General features: G+C 36.9%; 1 protein-coding gene across 2 annotated transcripts in view; it reads right to left on the bottom strand.

Annotated features, from left to right (window-relative positions):
• Window positions 1-955: 955 nt before the first annotated feature.
• Window positions 956-15,127, bottom strand: part of PRKCE (protein kinase C epsilon) — a 287,720-nt gene continuing 273,548 nt past the window's right edge. The window contains exon 15 of one of the 2 annotated variants that reach the window (XM_064648402.1): window positions 956-4,149. In XM_064648402.1, coding sequence (XP_064504472.1) covers window positions 4,003-4,149 — 147 coding nt within the window. In that variant the 3' untranslated portion in view covers window positions 956-4,002. Of the gene's footprint in view, window positions 4,150-14,605; window positions 14,636-15,127 lie in introns of those variants that run through there. The other variant, XM_064648403.1, reaches the window with a different exon arrangement.

Here is a 15,127-nt window from a genome sequence, read left to right as displayed (position 1 = left end):
TCTTATTGTTTATAAGATGATGGTTAAGTCTCCATATGCTTTTAAAGGTGCAACACACAGCCAGAAAATCAATGTTACATAGTTGTTTAACTGGTAAAATCTGTATGACAAAGTTTATGCTAATGCTGTCAACACAAAGAAAACTGGAATATGCTCATAGTCACCAAACACATTCAGCCACTTTGAGAAGACTCAGCAAAGGGGAGGTTTATGCAAAAGCTGCAATTTGAACAGAAAAAACTGTTCAAAACTTGTATTTTTTTTTAAAAAGCTACTTAGTATACCTACTAGCTAGGTATATTAACTGGAGATTCTTAACTGGAATTACTGCCAGAGTATGCTGATAGCTGATCTAAGGAAACTGAAACAAGAATTTTAGATGATGAAAATGGAAAGTAATTACGGTGCAAATTGAAACACGACGAAATACTGAAATATTTCAGTCAATGGTCACATTGACTGAATGTTAAATAATTAATTTAATAATTAAGTTAAATAAATAATTTAATAAGTTCTCTTACCCTTAATTAAACTTATACATGCTATTAATCCCTCAAGCAATCCCATTAAACACTAAAGGAGTCCCCAAAAGTGCCCTACTGAAGTGAGTTTTAACAGGGCAGCTAAACAGAATGCTGTGATCAGTCAGAACTCAGTGACCATTATGTAGCCAGTAAGCTGAAAAAGTATGTAAACTCACCTGCTTGGTGTTTTTGAGGTAAATGTTATATTGCTCAAGACAAATAGTGTTCATGCACTGTTACCTGTGTTTTTCTTGGAGTGTTTAGTGCTTCACAGAGGAGGCTCTTGTTAGCAAATCCTTCCTTTGCAAAATGCCCACTCCTAAAAGACAAGTTCGTGGAATTTTGTACAACACGTAACAGGAAAAAAAATTCATACTTCATCTTTCTTTCTTCCTCATTGGAAATACTCAGGAAAACTTTGAGGAAAAAAATAAGATTTAACATCATTGTATTTATTGGGTTCTGAAACAATACACATTCACATCCTTTTGAATACAGTACATTTGGCACAGTAATAATGTTTACGATGAAATAACACTAATGAATGGCAAGAGATTCAAATTACATCCATAAGAAAAAAATTCTGTACAAATAAATCCTCACAATAAAAAAAAAACCTACCCCCCCAACTGAATACACTTTATATTTAGCCAGAACTATTCTGCACATAATTTAAAAAGAGGTAATTTGTAAGCCTTTTAGGAGAGAATTATTTTTCACCCTATGGAGAAAAATTTATTTCCATCTTTAATAAAGTCTATTTGGGAGGAAAACAAAGAAACAATGGATTCTTTATAATTGTTATTATTAATAATATTTTTGGCATTTTGCACTCCTTTGACAAAGAAGGAACAGGAAAGATTTTACAGAACAGGCAGAAATGTAACAGAATGTCCATTTTTAAGAATTATCTTTAAAAAATGTTAACATAAAAACTTTCTGATGTAAACCCAAGGCAGAGGATCTAACTATTTATATTGAAGAAATGTCTGCCCATGCAAAAGTTTCTATTTCCTTCACTTTCTCTTAGCATCCTACCAAACACTGCAGGTGCTGAGGCCTCTTGAAATACAAACATTTGCTAATTATCTTCATGTTAGAAATGGGAATACAGACTACACTAGCTTGCACACAATAGCTTTATGGGATGCTTTTATTCCTTCAAAATAAATGCTCCTAGTTCTGTGTAAAGGCCTCTTGTTGAACAAACAGTAGTGCACTATCCGATAACTTGTCTTCCTAGCCAGTCTACTCATCCATGGAAAAGAATGCTTCAGCATTGTGATCAGTTCTTGCCTGGATGTCAAAATCTAACCGTGATGAGAAATAAACAGAGCCAGTGGCGAGACACAAATTGATGGGCAGTTCTACAATGTGTTTCTAAGAGAGAAAGAAATTTAACATTGAGATGATGCAATCATTAAGATGTTTATGTGCTGGTACTCAGCTCCAGAAGCTAGTCTTTTCCCAGTACAAAAGATTACTAAGGATAAATTAAATTAAACTAAAGGCTTGATCCATTATTACACCTGTAGGCCAGACAACACATTAATTGATATATCATAATATTTAATATTTTGAAATAATCATAAGAATATATATAATAATTACACCTGAGTTTTAAAAACAAAACAAAATGGAGCTGAATGGTGTCATCAGTAACAGGCTATGAGCAGCCAGACACAAAACTGACACAAACTAACTCATCTGCTTGAGTCCAAGATTATCTCTTAAAGCCAATGACTCACACTTTGTCCACCACGACTTGTAACATTCCTTTCTCTTTCCGAGCTCTATCATGTCATAATAGAGTTGAAGAGAACTATACAAGAGATTTAGTATAGCTTAATATATGTCTACATCTTTTATAACAAAAACCTCATCTTTCTGACAGTAACTTGAACCAATACACATACAAGAGTATTGCACATGGACATTATTATAATTATTCTTTCATAGACTAACATTTTAATAGTATGCCTGAACATGCAGCAGTTGATACCTCTATATTCAATGAATTCCACAGGCCTTGCAGCAAACACTATATACAAAATCTCACCTGTACAAAAGGCAAAAAAGCTTCTTTAGTGCCACTTTGCCAATCACAAGTATATATATTTTTGTGCAGCTGGAAATCCATGTGCAACAATTAAAATGGATTCCAATGACCGCTCACTCAGTCCAGTAAAATATATAATAAAATGACCTCAGCGATACATGTACACAAAAAAAACCCAAACCAAAACCAAAACCAAACCACAGGGTACTCCTGGAAATAAGTACATAACACTGTTAGCGTATCTACAGGAGGTAACTTCACATTAGTAATATTGTCCACATGAGTTACCATTTCAATTCATACACAAAAAAAATATCAATTTACAACTTTCGATAATGTCAGTTTGTGAATGTTTGATCTTCAGTTTTTTAACACACTTCCACATAATGCACGTGTAGCCTTATTTTGTGTCTTCTAAAAGCAGTTTTCTCTTTAGATTTTAAACATAAAACCCAACAAACACAGTAGTATTATGGTTTTGTAAAAGTGTGCAAAAGTAACACACTGCTGAGAAAATAAATATAAATAAGAAATTACTTATCACTGTAGCTACAATGGCAAATTCATAATGTTTATAATTAATTTTTAATGTAAAATTAACTGTAAACATTTGCAAACTTGGCGTCACATTAATGGTTCATTTAAAAGGATACTAAATTTGGTAACACGGATAGTACTCCCAATTGCCTGAAAAAGAGTAAAATGGCTATTTATAGCTGTGTTAAAGTACTATAGGCTTTTTATTCTTTAGCCCTTTAATAACTATCCATATAGTATCTATTTCTTGCTTTAAATAAAATTTCAGTTATCTTTGTCACTCTTATTCCTAAGACAATTTCTGTACATTGTACGAGGAACTTCATTAAAATCCTTAATTGATGTGCTTCTTTTTTTGGACAGCTTTATAGTTTGTACCTCACCACAATAAATTAATAATTGAGTATTAAACCTCCATGAAGGCAGACTTTGCTTTTCAAAGGGCATCTGAGTACATACTTCACCATAACCGCCAGTGCAGAAGAAACAGTTCTCACCTTCTTAGCTTAAATACATATGATGATTACAGAACATGGTCTGCTAAATTGCTTTTAATAGTATAGCTTCATTTTCTATGGAAGAGATGCACTTTTGTCCTCTGGGAATTCCTATTCTTAGGAATAAAAGAAAAGTTGCAAATATACGGCAGTGTGTTACATCTACAATTTCTGATACAAAATTATTTTGCATTGCTTTGTGAGACAGAAATTAAGAGTGCTTTCAGGTCAGAAGACAAAGGAAAAAAACAATAAATATATACTTTAACACGGGATATGGGCTCAGGGTAAGAGAAGTAGTTCTTGATCTACTGAGTCTCAGTGATTTGATGATCTCTTCAGAATCACTTCTTGCAGCATCATTCATCTGTCAGTCTAACGTTGTCTATGGCAGTAGCTCTTCTCCAAAATAAGAGAACCCTTTAAATTCTTCTTGATTGATTTGTTTTATAATTGTCTCATCCACTAGCGTTAATACTGGTTCTTCTCGTGTAAAGTCTTGATCAAAGTTATTTACATCCCTTTTGGTTTTCTGAGAAGAAAAATATAAATAAGGTGAATACTAAAACAGCACAATAAAATAAAAGGTGCTCTCCCTCTTCTCCATCCCCCCCAAAAGGCTGAATTTTCTGGAATGATTGAAATAAAAGAGGAGCTACTTCACACAAATAATAACAGACATATGAGAGAAGCTACAGGAGCAAGTAATATAAATGAGTTCAGGAGAGGCCACAGAAGCAGTACTATAAATGAGTTCCCAGAGACTCACGGGTCTCTTGACAGGCGAAGGAATAGCAGTATGATGATAAAGCAGGAAGCTGAAATTAGGACTGATTTAGAAAAGGCTTTGGCATAGTAGGTGGTATGGCTGTTTCCTCTTAGATTTGAACAAAATCATCTCTCATTTCAGAGGCACAGAGTGAACTGATATAATTGATTCCCCCACAACACAGTCTACTGTTTCAACTCTAATTTAACCGTTTCTTTAAATCAGGCTACACTCAGCTTTAAAAACCTGAGGTAAAGCTTGCAACAGCTCTCAATCCAAAATTCTTGAGCTCCACATTGGCAACTCAGATTTCCTAATGCAGCTGAATGTCATTCAGAGCACCATGGCAAAGTGTGAAATTCTGTCTCCAAAGAAATCCACCTCAGAGGTCTTCTTTATTTCAATGACATCAGGATTTCCCCATTGAAGTCTAAAGCACCTCCCTCCTTCAGCAAAGCTGGGCCAACAAAGTGCAACTGTACATGTTCTGGGATAAGATGAATTAACCAGAAACAGTCTTGGGGAGGCTGACTTGCTGTCCTCAGGACACTCACAACAGTGACTATCTGTGACCACTTACATGAAAAAAACACTCTAGGCTACAGCTAAAAACATTCTCCATGGTCATTCCCTTGAACCTGCACTGTTCACATTTTCTAAGTTAGCAGTGTATTTCAGGCACATACAGGTTCAGGGAATTGCAACAAACATTTTTCTTTACACTGTCTCTTTTCTCTTTGTTTCATGGAATCTAATAATTATTTGAGTGATACTCAATGGAGGCACACTGACACATTGAAAACAAGCTTTGTGTTCATCCTGCACATGTATGAGATTAAGATGATACTGGAAATAGAATAGCTATTTGACTTACAAAGTAAAATGATAAAGTCATACATCATAAAGTATATTAATGTATTCCAAATGGGATATATGCCCTCTTTCAACATAGGTAAATTTTTCTATAAAATATACATATATATAAATGTCTATTCTTCATCAGCTTTACTGAGGCACTAAACAGTTTTCTTTCTCACAATTGTAAAATGATCGCAGCAACCTTCACCTACACTGTTTGTGAGAACTTTAGAGATATAGGGAAAAAATATCTATATAAATGCAAGAGACTGTTAATTGTAAACCATGTACTTTCTAAGTGTAAGCAAACAAAAATCTACAATCTCTATCTACAAAATTCCATTAAAAGGAAAGGGACTTAACAAACATATATACATGTTTATGTAGTTTGCATTTGAAATATTTACTTTGTACATAAAGACAAGACAAAGTATATGCAACCCATATACTTCAAACTGCATAAGGCATGAGGGATGTGGCTTTGGACTTTATGGTTTTTTTCCCAAATCATTTGGGCAAATATTGCAAAATAAGAATGAAATTGCATCTCAGTTTTGAAATGCATTACATTGCAACTGCATCTACATTCTTCTTGTTCCCCATGTCCTACCGTAGTATTTTCACACACTCACACAATGAATTTTCCACAGGAATAGTCAATAAATCAGAAGGAAGCAAGTGAAATTTGCAGAAAGTAGAATTGAAATTCAGAACTGTAGTTATATGCAAAAGAAATGTGACTACACTCACACTTTAACCACTAGCTATCGAGAGCAAATAAGCTCTGGTGTAGCTGAAAACAAATACAATATATATTATTTTCAGGTTTTCACTCAATGTATTTGTGAAAAGTGTTATTTCCTTGCTGAAGTTAAAATAGTAAGATGACAAACTCCTCAAAGCCTATTGGGGCAATTAATTCCTAATAGCTACTTATTCCAGAAAATTATCACTAAGACTTGTGAAGGTGTTAGACGAAAAAAGAGCCCAGATGGGTACATCTAAAAAACTGTCCCAGCATTGGTGTACCTAAGTCCTACTGATTAAAAGTAATTGTGTTTTCAGTAGAACTTTGAATCCCAAGCTTTGTGCTTAGATTTAAAAGCCTACTAAGTTTTAAAATATGTCTTCAAGACCAAAGGAGGAAACAGACACTTTTGCTTTCTCAGATTTATAAACAATTCCATGTAGTTTTGGCAGCAGAGAGGTAAATAATCCAATTTATTAACAGGACAAGCATGGAGCAATCTATGATTGCAAAGATACACTAACAAGTCTCTAACTAACCAATTGATTAACTGAGATTAAACAAATCACAGGGAAAAAAAGTGAGTGGAATAAGCCATAAAAGAGCAAAGGCAGAGTTCATAACAAGTGCTTCTTTTCAACAGAAAGATTTATTTGAGAAACCCTCCTTAGCAACTTAGGCACCTTCTTTCTGAAGCTATGCCTATTTTGCAAGGCTCCATCTGCTAAGACAAAACAGGTCTGGCCACATTTCTGCTACTACTGCTATTTTAATGTACTTGCACTGTGAATACTCTGGAGGCCAAGAGCGTGAACCAATATACAGTTGCAGCGTGAGGACTCAGGATGAAGGTATGAAGGGCTGTAGAGGTCTCCTAGCAGAAAAGCTGAGAAAAGAAGAAAGATCTGCAAGGTAGGAGAATATATGAAAGAAACAGAGCTATTATCCAACTTTGAACATTAAAAAATCATGAAGATAAAAGGAAAAATATTCAGATTGGCTGGGAAATGCATCATTTAAAAGGTAATTAAATGGGTGGGATTCTGTTTATTTAGCTTGCAATGCTGAGACTCTAGGACGAATTATTTTAAACTTTAAAATTTTTTTCCAGGTAAGACTTTTCAATTTCAGATGACTGAAGAAAGTAGAGTACTAGGAAAAAAGAAGGCCCAAAACTACAGCTGTCCACCCAAACACACAGAAATTCAATGAAGTTTCAGATGCTGGATTTTTCTCTCTAGACTACCCAAGCATCTTGTCTTCGCCATGCGTCAGTGCTACACGAGAGCAGGGGCACAGCAGCTACCCAAGAGCTTCCAACAGTAGGTGCCAAATTCCACACTGCACTGAAACTACTCTACTGCAGGCAGCATGTGGGCAGAGCCTGTCTCTGACAAAGAGCAGCAGCAGTGACATGGCACTACTAATGACTAAAAATGACATGACTCCAGTTCTAAATCTCATCAGAAAGATGGCTTCTCCAACAGCAGAGTATTTCTGATAGTGAGAAGGAACAGTGCCTCACTACCTCTTGTGCAGAAAATGTGCTGGCCAGTTGATCTTTTGTTTTCCTTTTTCCCCTCAGTGTGAATGCTTCATAGGTGTCCTGTCTGACCTAGTGTGACCTGTTTATCTTGCGAGACATGCTGGTCTTTCTTCATGTGGGTATGATCTGATTAGATATAACACTTAAGCTACAGAGATAGAACCCCTTGAAACAATAAATATTAATATGACTACTACCCATCAAGGATGAACCAGATGTGAATGACAGGAGCCTTTGGCATTGAAAAGCCACAGAAATCCTTATGAGAAGGAACACCACCTGACAGAGGGTGTTCCAAACCAGGGAACTCAGCAAAGCTTGGACACCTCATTGGCTGGGTCACGATGCCAAGAGGCTCAGTGGACTTTCTTCTGCCTAATAAGGATTAAATTAATTGTCCAGTTTGGAGACATTAAGAGATATAGCTCTTTACTCTTTTACTTCTTCTTATTTAATTTGCAAAAATCACTGAAACTCTTTCAAGTTCTTTGCAAGCTCAATGGCTGCACTAAATAGGGCTGGAATTGTCCATCAGGTTCAAATGCTACCTAGAGAAGGTGAAAAAAAGATGGAGGTAGTGGCTAGGGTTAGAGTTAGGAAGTGTTAGGAAATAACACTGCCACAAAAGACTAGGTTTTGTGTTTTAGTCTGATTGTCCTACAAATTCAAACATGCTGTTTAAATATAATGAGAGGAATCCTCTTTAAATCAATTAATAGATTTCTGTTTATTTGGCAGAATGAGCAGCTAATCCAGAACAGATAGCTAACATAAGAAGTGAGGCCAGAAATTATCATTACAACAATGAACTAGTACGTTGAAAGAAAAAAATACTGTGCAATGATATTTTTCAGTAAGTGGACCATTTGACACAAAATATATACAAAGCTCATGCATGATTTTCACAGTCTGAGATACCGTCAGCACAGAAATGCAGATGCAGACTGACCTGTCTATACTGCTGAATGAAACATCTTTCCCTTTACTCCACTTCAATTTTTTGCCAATAGCAGTGCTTTGTGCCTTCTCATATATTTTTCAAGTCCACAGTGAAATCCTGGAGTTTGCCATTCATATGGAGACTGTCCCAGTGCAGCACCTGGCTGTATGAGCAGCATATCTCACACCCTGACAGATGCATTGAATCTGGGCAGGAAGCTGCTGCAGCTTTCAGTGTGCTGCTACAGGGGCATGGGGCAGCAGTGCAGCAGCAGGGACATACAGCAAGAGTCACACCTTCTCATAGGTATTACATGGTATCCCTTAATTTTATTCAGGATTTTGCTTCAGTAAGAAACAAATGGTACCTATGTTTGGCACAGTATCGCCCAGAAGAAATTCTTAGATCAGGATGATAAGAGTTTAAATATTTTGTATTTACCTCATCACTGATAAGACTTTCAGATTATATTTATCAAGACAAATGGAAAGTCAAGACATCAAACCAGCTAGTTTGAAGAACAAGGTTATGTGGCTAACCTCACATATCACTGTCCTCTCATTCACCTTTCCTTATTATGATAACAAAAACCACAGCACAGACGAAGATAACTTTGCACCACTGATTGGATCTCTTTTCGTAAAGGTGTAGTAGTTTCTAAAAAAATGAGACCAACTGTGATGATCACTCACGTTTGCACATAACTCATGCTATATAGTGAGAAATTCGGTATGGATATTTTGAAGGAAACAAGCTGAGAAGCACAACACTCCAGGCCTATCTTTCAATTTATCCTCAGGATACCTCTTCACAGTATTTGCATGTCCTGATAATCTATATCAGTATTAGAAGTAGTTCCTAGCTTGTCTTATTTCAGAAGCTACGAAATACACGTTATCAAAGTAACTTTATAAGTTATTAAATTTTTTCAACATGTTAATTGCTCTATTCACACATGGAAGAGTTATAACACATCCGTCATGAGCTGCAGGATATTCAACTGAAGGTTATGATGACAAAAAAGGTTTTGAAGCCAAGTACCTTTTACAAGTATGCCAGCATTCATTCCTTCTAAGCAGAGGGGGAGCTTTTGTGCTCCTATATTATGCTTTCATTAGATGTAAAGGACACCAAACTCAGCAAAAGCAGTGGGAAAACCCCTCACTCAATAAAGATGTTAACAGATAGTGAAACAGTATTTGAAAAGCATGTCAACCTATGCAGTCCACAATTTAATCTGTTGTGGAAGTACACATATATTTAATAAACACCAAGCTAATTCACAAAACTATGAATTTAAAAAGGGAGTATTTGTGATACAGTAAGTTGGAACCACCTTTATATTGAAACAGTATGTATCTTTCTTAGGAATGTGAAATGGGTCAAGGAGGAAGGAGGAATAAGCTAAACAATTAGTGTTATAAACATTTAATGACTACATGGCCAGAATGCCAGTCTTTGTATTTCTCTTTTACACAGCCTTTCTCAAAACCATAGCCTCCCAAAACCACCACCAAAAAACAAACAGCAAGGCAAACAAAATCAAAGCTCTGCAGGTTCACTGACAACTATCCTGTGTTCTCAGTCTCAGCAACGAACCTCTCTCAGAAGAAGTCACTGTAAAACCGTCATCCCCTATGGCCCTCCTTGAGTATGGTTTTAACATGACCACAAGTACACAGCACTAAAGTTACATATAGCAAACTTACTTTGTTCATAGCCTCATTGCTAAAGCACAACAGTTACCTCTGTGCAAAACATAGATGGAGATAGATTTCAGAGGAGCTTCTGGGGAGCTCAGCACCATCTTCCCATCTGTGGTTAGTCCTTTACCCTCAAGATCCATCTTGTCCACCTTATCGGGCCTTCTTCCATCAGGACTCAATCGTGACATAGCCACTGCACATAAGCTATGCTATGGCAGAATACACACATTTTTTAAAGTGAAAAAAACTGCAGGGGAAGAGTGCTAATTTCTAAATTCCTACACTATATTTTTACTTATGGTTGATTTCTTTAAGAGATTTAACCTCATGAGAAACAATTTTATATTTCTTCTTGGGGCAGGGAGGAAATACAAGAACAGAAAGTAAAGGAACAATCATATGAAAATACCCTTCAGCTGCACAATGCAATTCCTATTGTAAATCTTATGACACACTCTGCAGCGCAGATTTTATATGTGTGTCTCTCTAATTCACATTATATTGGCAAGCTTCCACTGATATCCTCAACTGCTTTAAGGTCATGATCAGCGATATCACCTCCCCTCTTATGTTCTGGCACACATCCAAGATTAGCCCATTTTTGGTTGTGTTCTCCCAAAATGGCATTTCAACCACTGTTATAGCAGAGTTACAGTAATCAGGGCTGGTGCATCTGTGACGTTGTGAGTCCTCAAATACATGTGTAGGGGCCTTTTTGTCTTCCTGATCCCTAGCACTTTGGCACAAAGGACTAGCTATATCCAGACAACAGAGCTGACTTGCTAAGAAGAGAAAGAAGTGAGGCAGGTTGGTAAGTCTAGGGCACATATTCCTAGAATTCCAGTGGCTTCCAGGAGACATCCCTTAAATCACTGAAAAATTACCCAAATATAGATAGTCTAACAGTGCACTGAGATATCTGACCAGATTTGTTCTGTAAAAGATCAGTATATTTACTTTACTTTTCATTCTTTAACCAATCACAAAGACAAGGAATAAATTAAGGACTCTGTGATGCTAGTAAATAGATGCATGATGTAATGAAATATTTCAAGACACTCTATGTATCCTGAATAAATACTGACCAACTGACTTTCCAATGGTTTATTCTGCCTACGGTCACCTACCCCTTGAATCACTGAAAAGTACCACATTATGGAAACCTTCCTGATTATGACATGAAATTATAAATATATTGTAATATCTTGTGATTCTGAGCCCCTCCTATACTGAGGAGGCATCAACACGTGCATTGTGATGCTGGATGCAAAGAAACACCACAGTATGAAAGGTAATAGCAAGTGGGAGCATCATTCCAAGACTCAGTCACACACCAGAATGGTTTGCACAACAGGCCATAGAGTAAGAATGCTACACAGTTTTTGGCAAGACTGCCTTTATTTCTGGAAACTCGTGCTCTTTGATGCTTTAGCTAATTAAGAGAAAAACTTTTAATTTGGCATGGATGACGCATATGACAGGCTTTCATAGAGTGAAATTGTATAGTAGGTCTTATACAAAGGGAGAAAGCCACGCGGTGATGGTTCAATTCTAAGACTACTGAATTATTAGAGATTATATTTTTAAGTGTAATGATTATTTTTAAGCCTTTACAAAGACAGATTAAAATAAAGATATATGTGACTTTAGAAAGAAGCTGAAGCTACTGCCTTTTTTTTTTTAAACTAATGCACATATTAATTGTAGGCTAAAAAAACCACATTGCACAACTACGGATGAATTCCTACTACTTCTGCATCTCAGTACATCTTTCCGTCTTTCCTCCAGACTCTTTAATTGCTTTTACAGAACACGATTTTATTAAAAGAGCACAGGAAGACACAGCAGTTTGTAGTGACATGGGTTTAATTCTTGGTTCTGCCACTGACCTCCTTTGAGCTTGAGTAATTTTCTCTTCATACTACATCTAATTTTCTTCCTATTTTTGTTCTTCTATACGTGGGCTGTGATCTTCTCTGTCTATCACTATCTATGATCTCTTGACTGTCTTTCACTTATATGGGCTTTTGCACAGTGGGAACCCCATTTTGCTGGGAATTTGAGCTGTTAATGAAGACGTGATGGCATAAACTCAAACTCTCTTCTTCTTGTTCTTGTCAAATATAAACACAATCCTACAAAGAGTCATGGGCAGTCATGGTCTCCAAATCCTTCTTTTCCATACTCCATAATTAAGCCAAGGGAATTGTTGTTCTGTAGGTCCTTTGCAAATATGAATATGGCATGCAAGGAACAAGATCTGTGCTTAAGGCTCTTCATAAATATCTAGACTGAGTGTTCCTCTCATCATGCAGATTTAAGCATGTGACTTCTGGAGCATGCTGTTGAGAGGACTAGTACAAGGTCTGTCCCTCCACAGTAACAAAATCCCTTATAACAGCACAGCAGCATAACAGGAGAGGAGCAGCAGCTAATGAAGTGCTAGGATTCCTTACCATGTAAAGACTCTCCCTCGTCCTGCTACTGATGATAAGTAGCTACATATCAGCAGCTTCAGTCCACCATCTGCTATTAGTGCATATGTTGAAGGAATTAAGTTTTGCACTAGTATGCTGAGCTGTGAACACATACATTGACAAATTTTTGCTGCCCATTTTGGATGAACATCCTAGTAAGACCTTATGCTTGCACTGGCATAGTATACTGCTAGTACAGAAAGTTCTGCATGAGAAATAAACCTAAAGCCAAACCTCTTTTTATACTCTATGTTCACTGGACTCCAACTATGATGGGACTGGTCATGGACTGCCAGCCTTCAAAGAGTCTTTGCTTTTTTAGATAAATTCCTCTCCACCTTCTGAAAAAGAGTCAGATGCTACTGCTTCTTAATCACCTGATGTTTTCACTTGGCCTTCATTGACATCAGAAACGGGCCCAACCTAGGAATATTATTTATTATCTACATCAATATAAATCTAAAATATTTCTGAAGAATGTACTGTAAGTAAATATGATAAGATTATTTCACATAATGGTTTAGATTAATTTACGAAAATAGCACTGGAGATTAAAGCAGCCAAAAAGTGAAACAGAATTTCTGTTTTTCTTGGGAAGCCCTAAAGGAAAGCAAGTACACTCTGGCTGCTTATGACTCTATCCCAATGGGCACCACTTAACAATGTACATTTAACAGATGGTTAAATGAACTTAATTAGCCAGTATGAAAAGATTTTAGTGCTATAAGACTGGGACTCAACAAACCCAAACAAATACTGCTGGATCCCCAGTACAGAATCAAAAGAAGCATAATAAAAGTTGTTTAACTTATAAATATTTGGGAACCTGCAGTGCCTGGAAGTAGCTTTCAAATTTCTGTAATTCTAGTGTTATGCTAATCACAGCTCAAAACAGCTGCTGTAGACACTGGAGCTGAAGAGAATAAAAAGACTCCAAAAATAAGACTAATAGAATAAGAAATTCTGGGAAAACAGAGCCTTGTTCATTCAAAAAACCAACACTGAAATCCCTTAAAAATACCAGCTCACTTACTCATGGTTTCTCTAAGCCGCTGTACAAGCTGCACGTAAGCTCCTCAAAAGCTACATACTTACACTTTGAGCAAAGTTAGTGGTTGCATGAAGTGCCAAGCTACCTGAAGCTTTGGGAACCAAGGCCCTTTATTTTGCTGGGGGAAGAGGCAGAAGTGTTACAGACTTCTCTGTCCTGCCCAGCCACGTGCTAGACCGATTGGCCTGAGCTATGTTTCAGGCAGTTATGGTACTGTTTGTTGTTCCCACCTGCCTATGCAAGTTCACCTGAGATCTCAAACTTCATTGTCTAACAAAAGCCAATGCTTCTCAATCAGCAGCCACCTGGCTGACACTTGAGACCATAGCAGAAAAGTGTAATTTCTAGGAACTAGATGACATTAAGTATTTATGGTACCCTGTGGCAGGGGCAGCATGCAGAAAAAGTGTTAGACTCCCACCATTATGGCTGTTTGCAATAAAAAGTCTGTCCCAAAAGTCCACATCTATTTTTCTTTAGTTTTTCTAATGGATGTATGTTAACCATTCTCACAAATAGTCTCTACCCTGTTTCTAAACATTTGGGGTTGTTTTGCATACCAGTATTAATCACTATGAAGTCATTCTCAGGAGAAAGCCCCCTGCTTTCCTATGCCTGAAATGTCTGCAGCAAGTGGGGAATACATAATGTGCAATGTTTAATAATGGTACATGAGGGTCTGAGGTCTCAAGACCGCTCCCCAGTGTTTTGTCTAAGCAGTAACACTTCATGCAAAGGCATGCAGTATAGCCCCTTGCGTGCCCATCTGCTAAATGCTCATTGCCATGCACTGATGACTGAATGGAAATATTATGAAACTGAAGGGACACCTCAAGGTTATTAGGCCTAAAAATGGACCTACCTTGACATTTTCCCCATATTGAAGGCCTTACCTTAAAGAGGGACATTCACACTGAAGCAAACTTGAAAAGAGAGAACATTTATACAAAAAGAAATTTACTTGGCCTGTAATTTCCTATGTTCCATCTGGTGCTACTGAATGATACTGCATTTTACAGGATTTCTTCCCCACAGCGTAAAGGCAAAGTCATAATTCTGCATGGATGATGATACAATCTACTGTCACATAAAAGTAGAGGTGTGCTAAAAAAACCCCACCAAAACAGTATCATGACTTCCCAACACCAGGTTAAAAATCCCTCATTGAAAAGTAAAAAAATCTTTGCCTGTTTGCACTGGTATGAAAACAAATCTGAGATTATAGAACTTATGTTTCAAGCTAACATATTTGAAAGTTTTCTCCAGAAATGTGGTCCCTCTTTAAGGATTCCAGCCATATTTCACAGTAAGCAGATGGTTGCTGCAGCAATTTAAACACACACCTTTCTAATTGAAAACATTTTTCAGGAGCCATTCAGTGCAGCACCTATCCACGAGGCAGGTGCGGCCTCTGC

Source organism: Pseudopipra pipra, chromosome 3 (genome assembly GCF_036250125.1).
Source record: "Pseudopipra pipra isolate bDixPip1 chromosome 3, bDixPip1.hap1, whole genome shotgun sequence".
Classification (NCBI taxonomy): domain Eukaryota; kingdom Metazoa; phylum Chordata; class Aves; order Passeriformes; family Pipridae; genus Pseudopipra; species Pseudopipra pipra.
Note: the sequence above shows the minus strand (reverse complement) of the source record. Positions and strands in the feature narration are given on the sequence as shown.